At 35.2% G+C, this 22,603-nt stretch overlaps 1 protein-coding gene across 2 annotated transcripts in view; it reads left to right on the top strand.

The window, feature by feature from the left end:
• The window catches only part of LOC149574947 (Transducin/WD40 repeat-like superfamily protein), a 152,319-nt gene that overhangs the window by 59,453 nt on the left and 70,263 nt on the right, over positions 1-22,603 (top strand). For both annotated transcript variants that reach the window (XM_089814794.1, XM_089814793.1), the window contains exons 6-9: positions 11,860-11,937; positions 12,088-12,231; positions 12,486-12,530; positions 12,665-12,831. In XM_089814794.1, the coding sequence (XP_089670920.1) occupies positions 11,860-11,937; positions 12,088-12,231; positions 12,486-12,530; positions 12,665-12,831 (434 nt within the window). The remainder of the gene's footprint in view (positions 1-11,859; positions 11,938-12,087; positions 12,232-12,485; positions 12,531-12,664; positions 12,832-22,603) is intronic.

Below are 22,603 nucleotides of genomic sequence, written 5' to 3'. Positions count from 1 at the left end.
AAAATTCTTAAAATCGTTTCTCCCCTGTCTAAGAGCAATAATCGACAGTCCTTTGCTCTCAACTCCTTTTTGGAGGATCAAGATGTCCTTGCAGCTTCTAAAATTATAAAGTGGTATAATTATACTAACTATAAGCATGAAAACCCCATCAATAGATGGAACCAGGCTGTCAAATCCTGGCAAACTTTATTCAAGACTGTGGGTAAGAAAAAAAGCCAAGGATGACAGAGCATTGGAATTGTCCTTGGTTAATTCTCTACAAGAAGCAGAAGTCTCTCTACAAAACCACCCTGCTAATCCCCAATCTCTTGAGATGGTTACCAAGACTAAGCACGGGTTGAGGAAACTGTAAACCAAAAAGATTCGGGGGCCAGAGTTTGGTCCAGAGCTAAGTGGTTGGAGAAGGGGGATAGAGGTTCTATGTTTTTCTTTAAGGTTTTGAAAGTTAAGGAAGCCAAAAATAACATTGAGTGTGTGTGGGAAAATGGTTCAAACTTCACAAATACATAAGATATCCTTGGTTCTTTCACTCGATTTTATAAGATTTTGTTCTCATAAGATAAAGGGGTGGACATGGAGAATGATAGGAGCAAGATTAAAGATATTATCCCCAAGAAAGTGTCAGAGGCAGACTCAGAATTGCTGAATGTACCTATTTCTCTTACGGATATTAAAGATGCCATCTCCACCCTAAGTAAAGAGAAAGCTCTTGGGCTAGGTGGGATTACAGTTGAATTTTTAAAAATCAATCTAGATTGGATTGGCCCCATCTTGTTAGAGCTGTACCTCATTGCATTTAAGGAGGGCTCAATGGGACCAAATATCAATTCAAGTCTCATCAAACTAATCTATAAAGGAGGTGACAAAACCTTGATAAAAACTTGGAGACCCATCACACTCCTGAATGTATCTTATAAAATTTTGGCTATGATATTGGCCTGTAGACTGGTTCTTATCCTCCCTAAGATCATAAGCTAGACACAAATAGGTTTTGTCAAGGGTAGATATATATTGGCGAATCTCATCACGTGCTAGGAAACTATGGACTGGGCTTGATATTCAATACAAGATATTGGGATGCTTTTGATAGAGTACGAGAGAGCCTATGATAGGGTGGAATGAAGATTCATTTTTATAATGCTGGAAGCATTAGGCTTTCCAATAGCATATATTCATAGGGTGAAAATTCTCTTGAAAGATGCTAATCCGTCAATTGAAGTGAATGGTATGATATTAGAATGCTTTGAACTGTCAAGGTTCATTAGGAACGGATGCCCCCTTGCCCCAACACTTTTTGTAATAGCAGCAGAAGCTGTGTGCTACTTACTAAGGGATAATTCTCTCTCTCCTAAGTTTTCAAGCCCTCTCCTTACAAATGAGAGTGAGATAACAAATATCCAATTTGTAGACAACACAATATTCAAACTTGATGAGGCTAATATGAAACACCTGATGACTAAACTAGATCTATTTTGTATAGCCTCAGGAAGCAAGATTTTAGTTTCTAAATCCATTCTATTGGAATAGGATCCTAATCTTCCTTTGTGGTGTAGCAAACTTGGTACATGTTGGGGAGGCCCTAACCAGTTAGTGAAATACCTTGGAATTCCCTTCGCCACCAACCCAAGTATTAATGATGTGTGGATTTGGGTCAAAGAGAAAATCATTGGTAAACTTCATAAATAGAACACTATGTATCTATCTTTGGCAGGTAGAGTTCAGGTTTGTCAGAATATCCTCTCCTTATTGTACTTATTTCTCGTCAGCATGGCTCTTTAATGTTAATCAATTTGAATATCTACAAAGCATTATTCGAGACTTTCTTTGGTCTGATCGGAAGGGAACTGGTAAGACTCATGCTGTAAGATGGGACTAGTGCATTAAGAGTAAAGATTTAGGGGGTCTTGGATTGAAAGACTTGAGAGTTCAAGGTATGGCATTAGCCCTAAAATGGGTTGCTAAAGCAAGGAGATGAACCCTAGAAAATTCTTATCGGACATACTTTGATTAGAGGCTATCCGTGTGGAGCAAAGTTTTGGAATAATCTGATTGTTTTGGACTTTTTAGCTCTTGAATGTAAAACAACGATTGAGGGATCCAATGTTTTCAACTTTTCAAAGCAATATGGAAAAGATGGGCTAAAGTGAGACCCTTGTTGGGTACTATTCTGAGAACAGAGGATGGGAACATATGGCGTGGCAACAACTCTATTTGGTGGAGTTTGAAAAGTAACTCTAAGTCTCTAGCCCTGGTGCAGGGTTGCTCAGTGGAGAAATTGGCCAAAGCTAGTAATAAAACCTTTAGAGACATTCTGTGTAATGATATTCTAATAGATTGGATTGACCTTAAATCCATATTCTCCCTGCAAGAATCTCATAGGAAAACTTTCTCTATGATTGTTAATGCCCTTGATGCTATAGGGGTAAGGAGGAGTTGTTGCTCTCATGAATCTTTCTCGTTCCAGTTGAGATGACTTGACTCCTCTCCCTTGCACTTGGTTAGATCGAAGTATGGTTTTTCCGCCATTACCACCAGCACTATTATTCTTGATAATCTTAATACCAGTTGGAATTTCTCCCTTGCCCATAATGACTGGAAAAATAATTCTAATTCATCTTTGGGCTAGACTTATAGAGCCTAAAATTGTTTGCTTTCTTTGGAGGTTGTTGTTGCATAAGCTGCCATTCAATAAGCTAGCAGGAGATCCTAACATCTGTGCTGTTTATGCTCACCCTGAATCTGTTCCTCACGTTTTTCTCCAATGCCCTTTTGCACAGGATATCTGGGTATATGTTTGGCTTTGTATTTGATGAAAATGTCTTTATTGAGAACATTATATATGGTAAAATTTGTAGGGGCAGCAATAATCTTAATGTGTTCTGGTCTATTCTCTCTTAATTTATACTTGGTATCTTTGGAAATTTAGGAACAATAACATATTTTAGGGTAAAGAAAGAATTCTTATTGAGTCTCTGGGGGAGACTCATAAGGGCTGACATTGTTGTGCAGGTAACTGACATTTTCAAGCTAGAGGCGGAGAAATTCCGGAAATTCATGTAGGAAGGTAAAGTATTGTTGACTAAGAAGGATCTCAAGTATGGCTTTACTACTATGAAGGAGAAAAAAAGCAACACATTGGAAGATGAGTTCAATGTGCCCTTGATGCAACTGGTGCAGAAGATCCGAAGGGAAGGTAACTGGAGGGCACAAGCAGCAGGAAGAGAGGGTCCTCTTGTCATTTATGCCTTCTCTTGTGAGGTTACTACCTTAGAGTCAAGTGAAGGCGAGGAAGGCTAAGCTTTATGTTTTATTGTGTAAACAACATGTAGTCTTGTAAACTCTCCGTGTCAGCCCATAGGCTGAGCCGTATTATTTTTTGGTCAGTTGGCTAGATTTGGTATTTGAAACTTACCATGTAACCTCTTTTTGGATCCTTGATATGCAATAGTAAAACATACCCTTGGCAAGTTCTTTGGTGAGGAAAAGACATGCAAAACTGTGTGATATTGCATCAAAAATCGCCTTCCAACTTATTGTAGCTCAAACACACATATACAAGAGTAAAAACATGGTTATTGATGTCAAAATATATGCGTTTTCGTTGCAAAATAATGCTCAACTTCAAATGCATGAGTGAAAGGAAGAAAAAAAAGTCCTTTAGCTCCCAAAATTGCCACCCATGGAGTTTTAATGCCACACACTTGTAGAAATGAGCAAAGATGATTTATTTTTGGCCTCATGAGACATGCTTTCTCAGCTAAAACTCCCATTATATGCTTTCTAATGCAAAATGCTTTGTTGGAGAAGTGATGGCAAACTTTTTAGATGGAAAAACATATGCTTTTGCTTTTAAAACTCAAATGCATATCATAAAGCTAATTAATGGATTTTTTAATAACAAAAGCATGTGCTTTTGGTTTGCAAATCGCCACCTTTACGCATTAAATCATTACTCGAGTCAAAACACATAATGATGTGCTTTTTAAAGGCATAATATATGTAATTTGGTTTGAAAAAGCCACTTTTGCCTTTAAGACATCAATAATGGGCATTTAGAATGCAATAATAGGTGTTATTGGATTGAAATTCCCCATCATAAAGATTTTTAGTTAAAAAGATTTATCATAATGACCTTTTTATATGCAAATGCATTAAAACACCCCACTTACACATGTTAAGTTACATGTTTTTAATTGAAAAGATTCATTCACATTTAAAAAGTCCACCTTTGTGCATTTGGGACTTAGAATTTATTGATAGTGGGTTTTAAAAAGTGATTTGCACGTTGATAATATGCAATGTGTAGTAAAAATTCCACTTAATTGCATTTAAAGTTTCTCATATAATTATTTTTATTATGTAGCTATAGTTTTCAATAAAGTAACATGAATAAAGACTTAAAAAAGCCATTTATCATTAAAACATTAAAAACTATGGTCAAATCAACTCACAATGAGCTGAAATTTGGAAATGGGGGTCAAAATCTACTTTACATATTAATAATAATTTTATTTTGTGCAATTACCAATAAAATGGCCACTTTTGGAGGAATTCTTAATACGACTTGTTGTCAGTCTGAAAACTCCACTTTTTCCTTTATAACTTGAGGTAGACAATTCTGTTTGAGGCCTATGATAGCTTGAAACAAGTAGAATTCCAAGGGCAATTAACCTAAGGGAAGAACAAGAGTAAAAATTGTTTACTAGAAAGCGAAGAACAAAGAATAAACTTGAAGATAGCCAAAAATGAAGTGCTTGCAATCGGAAGCATTCTTGCTATCCACAATGGGAAGCATTCTTGCACTTGGTCTATCTTCTTGCTAAGGGGAGAAATGTTGTTTGTGGACATTGGACCACCTTTTGTCTTCACCCATGTCGTTTACCCAATTTCTCCGCTTAATGAGAGATTGCATTTCATGTATTGCACTGAATATTGTACATGGGTACCTAAAATGGCCTAGTAGTTGGGACTCATCGTGCATTTTCATATAGCTTTTGTGAGTTTAAGTGCATTTCCCTAAGTTGCACTTAGGGGTGGGTGGTGGTGTAATTAAATATTATTAATTACACTTTACTTAGGATAATGCATTTTTATATTAGTTGTCATGTAGACACAAAGGAGTTCGCACTTTATTAGAGCACATGTTGTCTCCCACTGCTCTCCGTGTGATACACTTTTGTGTTCTTATCCTCTCATTATTGCACATGCTTTCATGCACAATGGAGAATAATCCACCTTTAGTCAACATGTGCTTAGTTGATGCTTATCACTTGCATGACTCCTAGTCATCTTGCAATGCCTACATATTAAGGCACTTTTACATGTGTTGTATCTAATTATCCATTATCATTTGATCATTGTTGAGATTCTCATTTGATCATCTCTTGTCTCTCTTGTTCCATCTCTTGAGCTTCTAGAGCTTGGCATTACATTCATTGCCTTAGGCAAATTCTTACATGACTAACCTACTTATGAGTTTGTGCTTCATTTGAGATCATTATGGACTTCCAGATTTAGGTGCTGACCTATATTTGGTAATATGTTTTCTTTACCTTGGAGAATTTTGATCTTTTTTGGCCGACTTTGTGCTTGTGAAGGTTCTATAAATTGATGTAATTGATCCTTAGGAAGCAAGTTTTGGATAGCTAAGTAGTAGATAAAATTTTGAAGGTTTGATCTGAAGGACCTTGGATTGTAAGTGTGCATATTGCTAGCCAATTGTATGCAATTTCATGAATTTGGAATAAAGTGCACATATGTTCTTGCATTCTTTCCATTTCTTGTTGCTCCTTGTTGTTTATTTGTGACTATTGTTACATAGTTGGACTGTCCTCCTTGGGGATCCTCTTGCCATAATTGCACCACAAAACCATGTTTGTTTTTCTCAAGTAGTGGAGGGTTTGTGATTTTCTCTTCCAAACTGTGCTTTCAGTTTGAGAAGCTGTTCTCGGTATCTCTAGCGATAGGGATGGACATCTTTGCTTCCCAACATCAGGTTGGAAGTATTTTGGTTATCTTGTTCATATCTAGAAGTTTTATAGAATTAGGGTGTAATGTCCACGCCTTATGTAGTTTGGTTACAAGTGGAAGTTGGCTTATTTTACGGTTCCCATAGGCCAACAAAGTGTATATGGACACATACAGGGGCTTGTGGAGCCACACAAGGGCTTTGGGAGCCATTTTAGACAATTTGGGACAATCTACTTGATTTCGGAGGGATCCCCATTTTTTTGGCATTGGTTGGGAGTTGAATGGGATGCATCAACTTACCTCCCTAATCTGTTTGTAGACTTTGGGTGTAGATCCTATTTTTTTAGGAAGGGTCCCTAAATTGTAGTGGGAGATTGTTGCGGTCAAACATCATCTTGGACTAGTGCCATTAGTTGGAATCCAACTTTGAGTTTGGATGGTGATTTTATAAATAAATTGGAAAATATTAAACTTTTTACTTCAATATTATATTATTAGTAACTCACAATGGTGACTTGGGAAAATTATTAGAGTAATACTGAAATGTCACCTTGGCACAATTCCCTAGGCAAATAAAGATGCAACTTATACCTTAAAATGTGTTTTTAAGTCTTACGGCAAATAAACCCTCGAGGGATGGATTATTGAGGGAATGAAGTTTTTAATGAAGCTCTTTAATAAATTTTATTAAGAAAAAGAGGATAAAATGCCCTCAAAGTTGAAAGGGCAAACCAGATAAAGAAAGAATTGCGTACCATTTTTTAATTGTTCAAGTTTTGTTTTCTATTTGAGTAATTTGGTGGATGAGCTTTGAGAAGGGTTTCTACAGCTGTAGAACTTCTAGGAATGAAAACATCTATAGGAAATTTAGAGTTGGATATAGCCCTAGCTTTCCCGATGATAGGAATTGTGTAAGATCAGTCTTGGCTTCATTTTAGCATCAGTGAATTGGGTGAGTTGTCTCAATCCTGGTTGGAAAAAGGAAAGATTGTTAATAGAAAGTTGCAGATAGAAGCCTTTGAAGGGCAGACTTATCATTCTTTAGGCACCCCGGCCAAGGCATACTACTCCAGGTTTCATCGAATACCTCTTATCTTGGACATGGACAAGGAAACAGGAAAAGCAGTGCACCATACTCTTAATTTGGGATGGCATTAGCATTTTACAGACCACAGCCATTAAATCAGGAGTTGACAGCAAGAAAAAATTTGAAGTTTCTGGCCATACAATCCCTTCATTGCTTCCTCAACTGTACGGCAATCAACAGTAGCAGCCATCAGCATTAATGTTCTGAGTTTACACATCTGCATCAGCATCTTGGCTGGCATAGGAGAAATCAGGGTATATAGATCAAATACCATCCATTGTGCAGCGCAAAAAATCAGATCCGTGGTACACCCTGATATGGCCATGCATGCATTGTTTTTTTCAGAAATTAAATAAGTCAGATTTTGACTAGTCTTTGGCATCTAGTTTGTAGAAGTTAGTTGTTTTCCTTTCGGCTTTCTGTTAATTTCAAGTTTTGCAAATGACCATAAAAAACACAAAGGAAAACATAAAACCTGTAAAAACCAAAAAAAATCAGAAAACGGAAAGAAAGCAAATCAGACGTTTTCCTTTCAGCTTTCTGTTAATTTCAAGTTTTGCTAATGGCCATAAATAACACAAAGAAGAACATAAATCTGAAAAAACGAAAAAAATCAGAAAATGAAAAGAAAACAAATCAGACTTTGCCAAAAATCAGAACTAGCAAATCTTGATCTGGGGTGGGCCATTATGCAGGGAGGATCTCAGCAATTGACTAATTTTGCATAGCGTGCTTCTCTGCATTTGTGTCCAAAAGGAGTCAACCATCTATGCACTTACGACCAAGAGACCTACAGATTTTGTTTTCTGTAGGGCAGTAAAAACAATGAACTTTACAAGAGGGTATTAAAATATTGTAATGTTCCTTTAATGGTCATCTTAGTTGTCACAGTTAGTTTAGGTAGTTCCTATTCCGACTTCTATTTACAATTGTTTCTTTTATGAACATTGTAATGTGATTTCTTATATAATGTAACTTTCCTTTGATTATTGAACATAAAATTACTAATTCAAAATTCATCAGAAAGAATCGTAAGAGTTAAAACCTTACCTGAGATAAATTTTTGTTGACAACAAGTTTTAGGTACTGATATAATTTTCCATGGAAGTTCCAAAGAGGGTCAAAACCACAATCATTTGTGCTTGCAAAACTCATGAATTCGGCCCTAATTATAGCTTTTATGTATTTGCGAAAGAGTCAACAAATAGCTGCCATGTATCGTTGAGCAACTTTAGGATCACTGTAGAGGGCAAGTCTTGTGTTAGTGTCATAAGGATAGATTGACCATTGTACTTGAGACTCAATGCAAAGGCTAGGGCATGCAAAAGATAGTCATTTTGTTCCATGTCTCCACCATGATTTTTTGTAATATTTTGAAGTATGTTTGTTCAAGATCTTGCTCTTTTTCATTTATGATGCCTTCTATTTGCTCAATCGTCAGGTCATTGCTATCATATACCTCACCCAAGCAAGGCCTATCCATGTGAGTATATTGATCATGTTAATTATAGGTTTATTAAAACCCTAGAGGTAGTCAACACAGTCCCATCAAAAGTCATCTAGTGTTGTCACGCTAATGTTTGCTGCCCTTTTAGTGCCAGACTACCTCTAGAAGCTCCAATTAGGACCACGTACCGTTCTAAGCTATGTCTCACAAACCTTCACAAGGCGTCCCAAAACAGTTGTGGTGGAGGCAAAATGGGTCTCAACAGCATATTTCAAAATAAAAATGATAATAAATTAAACCTAAAAGCTTAAGCAGCTTATTAAAGTAAAGCATATGTAAATATCTTAATTTACCTTCAACAACTTTAGTCTCGAGAATTGTCTAAATTTGCCTCATAATATATGATGGCAATTGTGTTCAAGGCAAAAGAGGCTTCAATGACCTATTTCAAAATCAAAATAGTAATAAATTAAAGTTTAAATTAAATGCTTAAGAAGTTTACTAAGGTAAAACATATTTAAATGATTCAACTTACCTTCATTAACTCCAATAACAATAGTTGTCTAAATATGCCTTGTGACACGTGGCATTTTGTGATGAACATTTGGTTCTCTTGGGTATTGGCATACATCTATTTAACCCATTCAACTTTGTTCTCAAGTTTTTCACAGCATGAGGTGAGTGTGGGACAACATAAAGGGTCCAAAAAATGTGTGAATAACACTCAACCAATAACCCAACAACCTTCTCATCATTTTGTCATTGTTTGTTGTAACTTGAAGAACATTTTAGGGCTAACTTGCTCAATGGCATGTGAACCTGACCTTTACAATATGCTGCTCTCGAAAACATTATACCTCTCCTGGACATTGCTCTAACATTGATTAGAGGACATTTTCTTGCATCTTCCCATCCATAGATACTATGGAGACACTTGTTTCTATCCATGAATCCTTGATGAGCTTCAAGACATCCTATACGTGCTTCACCAATCTAATAAGGAAGTACACAACTTCTCATAACACGAGCCCTTGAAACCCTTTGGAGCCTCATTAATAGATCTCACCAATTTTTGCCAGTAATGTGAGTGACCAACATTAAATGTTATACATTAGCTAGATACATCTAAGTATGTCTTGCTCAACAATCTCTCTATGCTCATTGTAAAATGTTGTTTCCAAGGGTCCCTTTACTCTTTTATTGCAAGAATGAATGTTTGTTTTTTGGTTCAAGACTGGAAATAAATGGAGAGGCTTTTGAAACTTTATTAGACTTTTCCAAAGTATGAGACCCTCTTTTCCCAGATGTTTTGTTCACTCTTGCTTGCACTTAAATATATATTTCATTGCAAGAACCTTTGCAAGAAGGCTTTACCCTTGAGACTTTTCATTAACATTTGGCTCGCTTGGACAAAACTTGATGCCTTTTTTGAGGAATAAAAACCAAGTGCACTTTCCCTTGATTATATGTGCTGTCATATTGTTCTTTGTAGTAACTACAAATTTAAACATAACCTCTTCTGGTTGGTAGTTAGTACACATATTTCTATAGGGGAGAGTTGGGGTCTATTTTCATTTGGGAGTTTCCAAAGCTAGAAGCACTTGCTATTCTGTAAACAACATATAAAACCACATGTTAAAACTAAAAAACAAAACAAAACTAGAGAGTTCATTTCAGTTCAGTTTTTAAAAAATACAAGGAAAAATAGAAAAGGAAACAGAAAACAACAAAACCTACCTCTTTGGTTGAAATATTCATCATTGGTGTCTTTAAGAAGTTCTCAACACTAGTAACCTAAGTTATTGGTTCTGATGCTAGTACATATGTGGGTACAAGAATCTGGTACACAGATACAGGGAGCTTTTTTGGGGAAATTAGATGTGTGTGTGTATAATAATAATTTTATATCTATAAATTTTTTTAAAGAAATATATAGAATTAAATCATTTTATAGAATGATACTTCGTCGTTGATTAATGCCAAATGCCAAAGCTAAATATTAAATGCCAATTGATACCTCAAAATTATTCAAACAAGACATATCATATGTGTCTATATTCACAATTCCGAAGACATATCATATGTGTCTATATTCACAATTTCGATGAAGATCATTACAACTACAAAATGAAGTTCATAATTTATCTATCATTGAAAGGATTATAAAAAGAATCATCTTCTATTGGATTTTCATTTTCAGCTGCAGCAAGTTCAATATTTATTTGAAGCTAAAGTAGTTCTACTTGCACTAGATGCACTATGTGTATGGATGCAATCATCATCATCATAAGCTCTAGGAAGTCAGTACGATTCATATAAATGGCCATTTTAGGGTTTCATGGAAAAACAAAATAAAAATCACTTTAAATTCTGTTTTTAAAGTGAAAATGTACTTATGGGACTTGGATGCTTGGATGCACCTGGTTGCTGCTTGGGTGCACTTGATGCAATTCACACTGCCTCCTGCTGCGCATCAATGGAGAGAATTTTTTAACAAAAGTTTTGTTTTACATTCATAAAATCCAAAATTAGGGTTGGGGGTCAGATTGACATTTTTAGGCAAAAAGAAAAGTCTAGAAAGGTTAAAATAAAAGCCAAACGCTTCCCGGGTTGTGCCACCAGAGAGCAAATACTTCCGGATTCACACCCAGTTCAGCAGGGCCAGATCCTATCTGAACCCATAGGGAACCAGACCTGGATCCAGAGCTGGTTTGAACCGGACCAGGACCTTACAGTCATAGGGGAGGACCTGGTATCTTAAGTTATAACAAGTAAGGCATTCATTACAGTTGGAGATAAGGATTTCATGACGAGTCACTAGTTCGAAAATCACAGTTTTTCTGCTATAAACATGATTCTACATGAAAATTCTCATATGGGTACAGCTCTTAAATCAGGGAAGGAATGGAATATTGCAACTTTGAAATTAAGTTGCGCAATTTTCAGGTTGATACTAGAGTGATCTTGATTTTCAGAGATGATTAGTGGATGGTGTAGTTAGTTTCCTTGGCTCTCATAAGCTGATTATGTTGAAAATTAAGTGGGAAGTTATATCAAATGTACTTCATACTCCACTGGCCAAATAGACAGGTATATTTTTAAAATTAAATTATGGGTGACAACCATCTAATTCTAGGTGGTGCTGTCAATTCCAATTTGTGTCAGATTGTTTATTGATATTCAATCACGCAGTGGGTTAGAAAGAGGGGAAATTCTGTTATATCTGGAAGTGATTATTTCAGGAATAGTTCTGTGTGCAAATTGTATTATTTTGTTTGGATATTCAGTGGGAAATAATAAAAATGTTATAAGAGTGTGGGATTATTTAGGGATCTGCTGATTTCATTTGGTTTAGATTTCTTGTGCAGATAACAAAATCTTATTTGTGGATATTTCAACTATGAGTATCAACAAGGCTATCGGGGGTATCAAGGTATTTCTTCCATGGATTAGAAACCATTTCTGTTTGGTTTTAACATCATACTTTGGCTTATTGATTGTTATGCACTAGTACTTTGTTTCTGATTTTGATTCCCCTGCTCCAGCTGGATCTAAGTATAATTCATTTGATTTTTATTTTCAGCCCCCTTTAACTTTTAAAGAGAAATTTCGTCATATATCAAATTTTAGTCCTTCAGTCGACTACAAGGCAGGCCTGCTTGTCCTGCCAGCAGAAAACCACAGTGTTCAATTCTACAATTTGTATTATAATCGGGCAGTTACAGAGGTGAGACCACAATATTCTGTTCTTGCGACTCATTTAGTAGGCATGCTTTCCTCAGATCAAGTAAACAAAAAATGGCATTCATTTGTCTCCATGCCATATATTTATAAAGTTATGAAATGTTTTTTTTTTTCCTTGATCAGCAATTAAGTTTGTATTTTCCATAAATTAAAGCAGTAATGGTGCGAGTTATTCTAAATGGATATTTTTTTCTTTGTTTCCGTAACATAGATTTCAGTCATGTCTCCTGTGAACAGGTTCAGGTTTCTCAAAGAAATTATATCCCTTCAAATGAAACTACGGTGGGTAACAGTTTGTCACATTACAGTTTACACTATGGATTATAAACAGCTGCTTGTTACAAATGATCACTAGTGAAAAATGACGCGACTTTATTGCACAAATATATGCACTAAGTTTGGTATATGGTATGCAGGTTTTGGTTAGCTTTGTGGCACTCTCAGGAGATGCTTCTGCAATGGCTACGGTTGAATTTAAACTTGGAGAAGAAGGCATTGGCCATGGATTTTGTCTAAAATTCTGGGTAGCTGAACCTGGAAAGCAAAATTTCTCGTTAACAACTATTATTGATGAACCTCACAGGTATTGCATGATGAGAAAATACACAGCCTATATTCTTAGTGGTATTTTTCAAGTACTGAGAGCAATAAACAAGCAAAGAGAACTTTTTCTCATTAAAACAATAGAAAGTCTTTGAAGTAGAAAATCAATCTGTTTGCTATGGAACGTTTATTTTTGTAATTCAACTGATGGATTTAAAAATCTGCATTTTCTGCAGAACTACCATGTTTTGAAAGTGTTTTATGTATAAAATTGGAAGAAATCCTACTTAATATTTGACTCTAGAAAAAACACAAAGAGGTTGGAATCTTTCAAACTTCTATTTTTATGCCTACCACAGAAAATAATCATAAATCATATCTACTTTCGTAATTAAATTGCTAGGTGCCTTCACACACAAGAGTTTCTTGTTTCTTTTTAAATAGCAAAAAAACAGCTTCTACTCTCAAATATGAGTTTTAAATGTCTTTCAGTTGCACAACAATGGACATGGGAGGAAGAAGAGTACTGATACTTCAAAGTAAAATAACGATGGGCATGTCAAGAGCCCCATTGATTTAGCCCATCTGCTGCTTTATTGTGGTCTCTGGGAACATTGGTAAATTGAATATTTTTGGATTTCGCCCCTGTACCTTTGAATCTTCCCCGCCTCATTTGCTATATGTCAATTATGACTATTTAGTCCATGAAGATCAGACAAATGGCTAACAATAACTTCTCTGTCAGATACAATTTGTCGGTTTTACCACCCAATTTTGAAAGTCTCTTGCATTTTGTTTTAAACAGTTACTTATTAGAGCAGTACATGCAAAAAAATATTGCTTGTATTCACCATCTCAATCTATCATTTTTATAGGAAGAAGTCTTGAATTTTTCTCATACAGTTTTATCTAATCCTAGAATTAAAGTGCAGTTAAAAACTTAAACTTGTAGCCACAATAACAATAGTTTCTCCAAACAAGCAAATTTGATCTGCAAAATTATAGTTTTCATGACTATTTATCAAGAAAAGAAGGTTACAGATTTATCTGAATATCTACCCAAGTTACTGAATCCACATAGAACTTGCCCCACACCAATATCTGCTGTGTCCAGATATTACTTTCCTGGGGTATGCTTGGGTACACCCAGAGTGCCTACTCAGGCGTATTAGGTTGTAACCAAGCATATCTGCAGGTATGCAAAGGCACTGAGCTATCTAGGTCTTTCCAATTGAATTTTCTTTTGAGGTCAAATTACACACACTGTTGAATTTCTAGGTTGCAAAGAGTTGCTTTACATAAATGCTCCCAATCTGAAGTAAGAATTTGAGAAAGACAAAATCTTATGCTTGATAGATTTGGTAATATTGATTTTCACCTTCTCCCAAACATAACCAATATGCTATCCTGCTATAAATTTCTATTGTTTCTCTCCTTCCAAATTTCAATGAGCATAAGGATGATGTTTGAGCACATTGTCAAGAGGAAGGTCTGACCTTTATGTAGATGGCACTACTATTGTCTAATCGATTGCTTAGAAGACTAAATGTTGAGCCAAGAATAAAAATTGTCATAACAAGACCATCCAACCCACCATGGACATTGAGAAAACAATTGTGTAATGGTTTCCCTATTATTCAAAGTTCAAACATTAAAAACACAAAAGCGGGCCATAAAGTCCATGCTTCACGAGCCTATCATGTTAAGATATATTAACTTTAGCCTATCATGTTGGCTCGTGCTCCCAAGTTAGTGTATCATAGACCAAGGAAGATGATAGTGGATGACTAAATAGAATTCTATAGTTGAGATTGTTGTGTTTCTTAAATAGCACATAAGTGAGCTTCTTAAATACCTTTTCTAGTTTGACCCTTTATAAGAATATTATAATAGTTTATTAGCTATTTTTTAGTTTTGATAATGGTTGGTTAGAACCTTATTTTTTATTATTTTATTATTTTATGTATTCGATCTATTTTTAGAGCTCTTGTGATCTCTAAGTTCAAGATTTGTATTTTTAGCCTTTGAAAAGGCATTTTTCCGTTTAATCTATTGAGCTGCTTTTGGTTTAACAAGGTATTAGAGTGATTATTTATCGGGTGATTTTTTCTTTGGTAAAATTCAAAACTATTATGTGCAATATGTTTCAAACCTAGCTACGATTATTGCAAAATTGTGGATTTATTTTATTTGTCGCTTGTTCCTAGTATTTTGTGTTTAGCCGCCACATTTCATTGCTAATGAACATGGGTTAAACAATAAAAAAGGTCATATTTTTGGGCCTTTTTTTGCCACAATTTTGCTTTGAAAATTGTAGTGTGACGTTAAAATATATTTGCGTGTTTGTATAGAAACATGTGACTTGTAGTCTTTTTTCTCTGTTATTCTTCTATCAATGACGCAATTTGCTTTTTTCCACAGTTTTTGGTCTACACAGCTTCTCGGCCTGCGACCAAAGATTTTTCAGCGGTTTATTTTTTGTGGATTATTTTGCACAATTTCCCGACTATTTTTTGGCTGTTAAAAGCTGTGATTACTAGTTTTTTGTTGCAATTTTTTGACAGAAATCAACTTTATTTTTTTTCAATTTTTGGACGTGATTTGATGAGAAGATGTCATTGAAGGATCATCTTATGAATATCAAGGGTGTATGCCTCCAATTGGAGGCAATTGGTTACAAGATCGAAGAAGAAGATATGATTGTTAATGATTGAAGAGTCTCCCTAGATTGAATGGGAATTTCATTGAGATACTCAATATTACCTCTACAAATGTTGCACTGATGTTTTCTGATCTTTGCAACAAAATTTTGTAGCAAGACAAGTTGAGACAATAGTTTGGGAGCAACATTGAAACAACTAGTGTGGAGTGTGCAATTGCCACCAAGGAAAATGAAAAAGATGAGTCTACTCAACAAAAATAATAACACAAATTGGAGGGGTCCTAGAAGAAATGCATAGGTCATTATTTTTGTGGATTGATTAGAAGTCCAACTAGGGAGAGTATTGTTGACACAAAAGTCTGCACCCATGCCCGATGTTTTATCCCCAAGCAACCTTTTATAACATGGAAACAACCTCCAAGTGTGGGACTCACGCTCTATGGTTGAATCTCTAGAGAAGGCTGATTTCCTTACAATCAGGATGCCAAAACTATGGTATGACTGGTGGAGGTTTTGAAAACTAACATGAATCTTTTGATGCTTGTTCCACCGGGCGTGCTAAACACTGTTGACACTATAGTCTGCATTCATGCCCAAAGTATTATCCCTAGGCAACCTTGTGTAACATGTAAACAACTTCCAAGTGCGGAACTTGCGCTTTGAGTTGAATCTCAGGATAAGGCTGACTTCCTTACAATCACGATGCACCTAAATTATAACTTTGAGGGAAAAGGGAGAAGGATTGCATAAAAGAAAATGTTGAAAGGGACAGGAGGTGATGCACTAGATTAAAACTTGGTTACTACCTCTACCTATAATAGCACTACACATCAATAAAATGCCAAATATACGCTAGTCTTAACTCTAATCTATCTTCCAAGAACTTGTATGCAGGTTAGGATTGTTTAGATGTTGAAAGGAAATGGATTTTTCCTATGCAATAGTTGTCAGCAGATTAAACCCAACACATGAATTAGGAAAATAGAAGAGAAACATTGACTACAAGGCAAAAAACATGCACATTAATGAATGACAAGAAGAGGTAAAAAAACAAGGAATTTCTTTAATGGAAGGCAAAAAGAATACAATTACAAAGAGCATAAAGCTACTACAAATGCAAACAGAGAAGAACTCATAAATTATTTACAAGATTTGTCTTAATAGAATGAAGGCATAACTCAGATTTTACTTTTTAGTTCAAACCCCAACTACAGTGGATTTAGATTACAGAAAAGAGGATTAAAGAAATTTCAAAATAAAATTTGATCTTTATTACGAAGTAATTGGTAAAATACTTGCTTGTTATTAAGAGATATCGAGAGGTGAATATGTACAAAAGAATGAAATGACGACGTTTCCTTAGGAAACAATCATAAAGAATAGAAACTTTCTATTCTAGCTAATAGAAAACTAACAATTATCTACAACCTAATTAAATATTAGAAAGATTATAATATTTACAATTGATTACAAATAGATAACCATTAACTAATAATAGAATCTTATCTATTATCGTAATACCCTCCCTTAATGGTTAATCTGTCCACAACACCAAGCCGTCCTCTGAATTTAACAAACTTATCAGGACCAAGAGGCTTGGTGAGAATGTCTGTAATCTGATCCATAGTAATCATTAACTAATAATAGAAGCTTATCTAATAGCGTAATACTCTCTCGTAACGGTTAATCTATCCACAACACGAAGCTGTCCTCTGAATTTAACAAACTTATCAGGAGCAAGAGGCTTGGTGAAAATGCTAGCAGTTTGATCTGTGGTAGGAACATACTGCAAGTCTATTGTCCCTTCTTCAACCAGCGGTCGTATGTAGTGACAATTAACATCCACATGCTTGGTTCATTCATGGAACATTGGATTTTGTGCTAATTTGATAATGCCTTCGTTATCAACAAATAAAGTGGTCGGTTCTGCTGGTGACATTTGCATATCCCCAAGCATCTGACGAAGTTAAATAACTTCACAACTTGCCTTTACTGTCCCTCTATATTAACCCTCTGTGGAGGAGAGAGAAACTGCCTAATGCTTCTTACTGGTCCATGTGATGTCACTAGATCCGAAATTGAACACATCCAAAAGTTGATTTTTTATCTTCAACAAAGCCTGTCCAGTTTGATTCTGTGAACCCATTGAGTCTAGGATGAAAACTCTGAGAGTAAAGAAGTCCACAATCTGACGTGCCCTTCACATAACAAAGCACCCAATTTGCTGCCATCCAATGATCAGCCTTGGGAGCTGTCATAAAGTGGGATATGTAGCTGATTGTGAAGTTGATATCAGGTTTAGTAGTAGAGAGGTAGATGAGGTTGCCTACTAGTTGCCTGTATGTAGTATCATCAAGGGGAGGAGAATCAAATTTAGCTGATAACTTGAGACCTTTCTCCATTGGTGTACATGCAGGCTTGCAATCCTGGATACAAAATTTGTCTAATAGAGCTTTGGCATATTTGGACTAAGACATGAATATACCTAAAGACTGTTGCCAAACCTCAACACCTAGGCAACAATGCATGAGCCCAAGGTCAATCTGGCATAAATTCGATTTGATTCCCTGAATCAAAGATGCCAAATTGCTAGTGATAATCAGATCATCCACACAAATAATCAGAAGGATGATGTTAACATCAATAGTCTTGATGTACAAATTTGAGTCTGAAGAACTCTTTTGGAAGCCTTGATCACTGAGGTACTTATCAATTTTTATGTGCCATGCTTGAGGGTCTAGCTTCAAGCCATAGAGAGCTTTCACTAATCTAAGAACTTGATGTTTTTTATCAACCACCTTGAAACAAGGAGTTTGCCTCATTTAGACTTCTTTATGGTGATCAACATTCACAAAAGCACTCTTGACATCCATTTGATGGACCTTCCAACCAAACTCTGTTGTTATGGCTAGGACTAATTTGATTGTGCTCATCTTTGCAGCATGATCAAAGGTATCCTCATAATCAATGCTCCGACGCTGAGAAAAGCCCTTTGCAACTAAACAAGCTTTATACTTATCCAAAGTACCACCAAATTTGTATTTGATTTTGTAAATCCATTTGCACCCATTGTGTTTCTTCCCTGGTGGAAGATCATTAAGGACCCAAGTGTTATTTTTTTGCAGGCTTTGGTATTCAAATGTGTTAGTTAAAATAGGATCTGTAACTTGTAATAGCACTTGTGAAATTTTATGTGTTTTCCAAGTTACTATTCCAGTGAATATATATATGATATAAAGAGGCATGCCTCTTGAAGAGACACGTCTCTTTAATAAATTAACTTACATTAGTTATAGTTATAACACAATAATATACTCTCAATATATAATAATGAAATATATATATATCACTCTTAATATAAGGTAATTATTCCATATATAACATTGTCATATATTATATATCTCATATATATATAATATAATTTATCCGACATAATTATAACATTAACACTCCGTCTTAATGAAGAAGGATAAAACACATAGATATTACACCATAGGTAATATTTCAAAAAGAATACATATAAGAAATCTTTGATCAGAAGATTTCTAGAATATGATATCATGTAAGTATTGGTCTATCAGAATATCAACATATGATATTCACCAATTACTATTTGATATTATATTTGGTAACATGAGCATTGGCCTATCAGAATATCAATCAAATGACATTCACCAAATACTCTAAGTAATGGCCTATCAAAACATAAACTAAATGATATCCACCAAGTACTCAATGTGGTAATGGCCTATTAGAATATCAAGGCAAGATATACACCATGTACCGAAAAATATATCTATACAAGCAACTTGTAGATAATCAAATTAATGATATCGACTGCCTAGTTGTTGATTTATAAGATAAAACCTTTACATGAAACAATTTCGCAAAAATGAATCATGCTACAGGTTATTATAAGGACGTCACTTTACAACAACTTCTTCTAATAAAAGTGATAATCATTTCGAAGTTGTCACTTCTTCATGATGTACGCAGGGGACAGGCTCATACATGTATGACATCAAAAGTTCACATGAAGTCTTCATGAATACTATCATGTGGTGTTGTCACAACATTCACCATAAGCATATCAGAGAATAAGGTTTCTCCCTCTTAGTTTGATATCAACTTTTCTAACCTCTTAGCACAAGGTTCTCTCCGATGAAGTATCAGACTTCCTCTGAGTCTGTTATCATCCTTGTAATATCTTGGTAGCAAGTCATGTCATGCTTCCTTAGTTCAATGGGTATCCTAATAGCATAAAGCCTTCCAGCCTACATACATGAGACTTTATCCCATGAATCATAGTCTTTTAGCTATTATAGTTTCTGACTAGTGTTGAATCCATCGACAAGGTCTACTACTTTTGAACCAATATCATCAAAAGTTTGATTTAAGCATTTTTATTTTTTGCTCCCTCTCTTTTTCCAAGGTTGCCTCTAATGAACTATTAGACTCCCTCTCATAATTTCACTCATCAAGGATATTTGCTTCAAGAAACTCACATTATCCAACCTAATCATCAGATGATTCGTGAATCCTAAATCGCAACTTCTTTGGAGCTACTATCATAAGATTGAGTCGGCACAATATTTGGTAGCATACCTAATGTACCAATCTTCTTTTCTTGCAAGAACATCCTCAGAGACAAAGGAAAAGATCAAGGCAAATAGCTCTTTATAGTAATTATAGAAATACAAAATAAGAGAGAGATTACAATGAGTAGATACATGCAATACCCGAGGATAATAAATACTTATCTGCAATAATAATATAAGTTGCTCCAATGAAGGTCCATATGCATCAAATTAGGAAATGCCTTTATGTAAGAATTAAACAATTTGACTACGTCTTTTCTGCTCCCATAGAAGAATGGTTCAAATTGGAATAGAACATCGGTTATCATACCCCCTTACAATGTTGGATACCCACTCTTATATTATTGAACATATAAGTACGCCAACAACATTGCATATTATATGGTTGGATTCACCAAAGTTTAACTGAATCATATCTACTCCCGCTTTTTCCTAATACTTATCTTTATTGCATGTCGATAGTTAAGGTCTATGTCATGCAGTCAAGGCCCAAGTGCTCTCCAATGTTGTTGTGCACCCAAGGAAGCTACAAAATTGGATTGATAAACCTCCTGGTCTTTATGATAATAATGGTAGTGCTCATTTCATCGATGAATGTGACAATGCGATTTTAAGTCACAAAAATAGGGATGAGCATGCTGGTCCACTTGACCAAGTGCAGATACTTGTTAGGAAAATCCCATCCCTAGGTACAACATCTCCATTATCGGTAACCATCATCAATTCACAATCCTGGTACGATTGGCGGATTCCTTATTCAACCCTTGCTGAGTCAGGTTTTCAATATCTACATCGATTGCTAAGTCAATATTGCTAAGTAATATCTTCTTCATATTGATATCTTCTAAACAGATTTGGCACTGGCTGGCATGGACAATGTTTAATACCAGATCTGATACCATACTGCACTTTTCAGGGAATGAGTGTATCCTTTTTAATAATACTTATTTTAGTTTCATCATTACATATCATACTTCTTTTCATTTTAATTAATTTCTTTTATCACAGCATGAATTTGTGCTTAACTCCCGATGGCAAAATCTCACAAGGACTTTCAAACCTTAGCAAAGATGAATATCTTTGAGTGGATCTCTATTACATAATTGGTCTTTGATTGTCATCTAAATTTACGATTGTTGGTCCTTTACATCATCGCTCCTTGTTGCCGACCATTATACTCATCGTTGCCTTCAAATTAACTCGCTGTATATAGTATATGTTTGTGTGGTCCCTTCTATATGTTGGCAACCATTGTTCCATTATAGGACTTCCAATTGGGCACTAGCTTTAAAGCTTTAAATTTCCTTCCATGGATATTTGGGATCTGGATCAACACAACAGTATTCGCGTGGCAGTTGACACATTTTAATTTATAAATCGATGCACGTAACATTGTATGGCCAGGTCTCATATGCCATGTATTTCCCAAACATTTTCATTTATCTCATACATCTAACATTGTAACGAAGGACTGTAGACATTTGACGGTGCAAACTATGATATCGTAGGGATATTGGTTGCAACAAACTCATCTCTATGACATTGAAGCGTTGCCTCCCTATCGACATTCAAGATGTATGCAGTCATTTCCCAACTATAAGCGTAGGCATTTCCTCAACATTTTCCAGAAGACACCTCCAATCTAGCGCATCTCATTCAAGCCCTTTTAATACAGCTGGATATTCAGACTGCTTCATCTGAACTCTCTGATATTATAATTTCTCCTAAGATTGCAGAAAACAATTGATATGAATAATGTTGAAGGAAAAGTCAACCATCATGGTAGTTTACAATCGATGCCAGTAGCACATTTGTTCTCTAAATGCCCTCACTATAGGCGTATAAGGTAGCCACATGAGTTATATATATGCAAATATCCTTCTTTTATCTTACATTATCTTCTATTATCTTAGCAAGCCTGGGAGTCACCTGCTCTGATAACATGTTAGTGAAAATAGGATCTGTAACTTGTAATAGCACTTGTGAAATTTTATGTGTTTTCCAAGTTACTATTCCAATGAATATATATATATATATATATATATATGATATAAAGAGGCATGCCTTTTGAAGAGACATGTCTCTTTAATATATTAACTTACATTAGTTATAGTTATAACACAATAATATACTCTCAATATATAATAATGAAATATATATATATATATATATATATATATATATATATATATATATATATATCACTCTTAATATAAGTTAATTATTCCATATATAACATTGTCATATATTATATATCTCATATATATAATATAATTTATCCAACAAAACTATAACATTAACAAGATGGCATGGCTTGTTCCCAAACTGAAATTCTTTTAGCCTCCGAATGTGTTTGAGCTTCAAACACTCTATGAATGTTGGACATGAGAGAAAAGTTAACAGACTCTATAGGTTTTCTTTTTTTCCGAGTAGTTCTCCCATCCATAGTTGGAAAACTCGCCAAAGGCAAAAACTCGCCAAGCCCCCCAAAAGTTTAATTGGGAAAAACTCGGCGATTTTAAAAAAAAACTTGAGAAAAACTCGGGAACCTA

The sequence above is a fragment of the Cupressus sempervirens genome, chromosome 2 (genome assembly GCF_028749045.1).
Source record: "Cupressus sempervirens isolate cs-2001-9-10 chromosome 2, ASM2874904v1, whole genome shotgun sequence".
Lineage (NCBI taxonomy): Eukaryota > Viridiplantae > Streptophyta > Pinopsida > Cupressales > Cupressaceae > Cupressus > Cupressus sempervirens.
The sequence above is the reverse complement of the archived record's forward strand: the minus strand, read 5'-3'. Positions and strand labels throughout refer to the sequence as shown.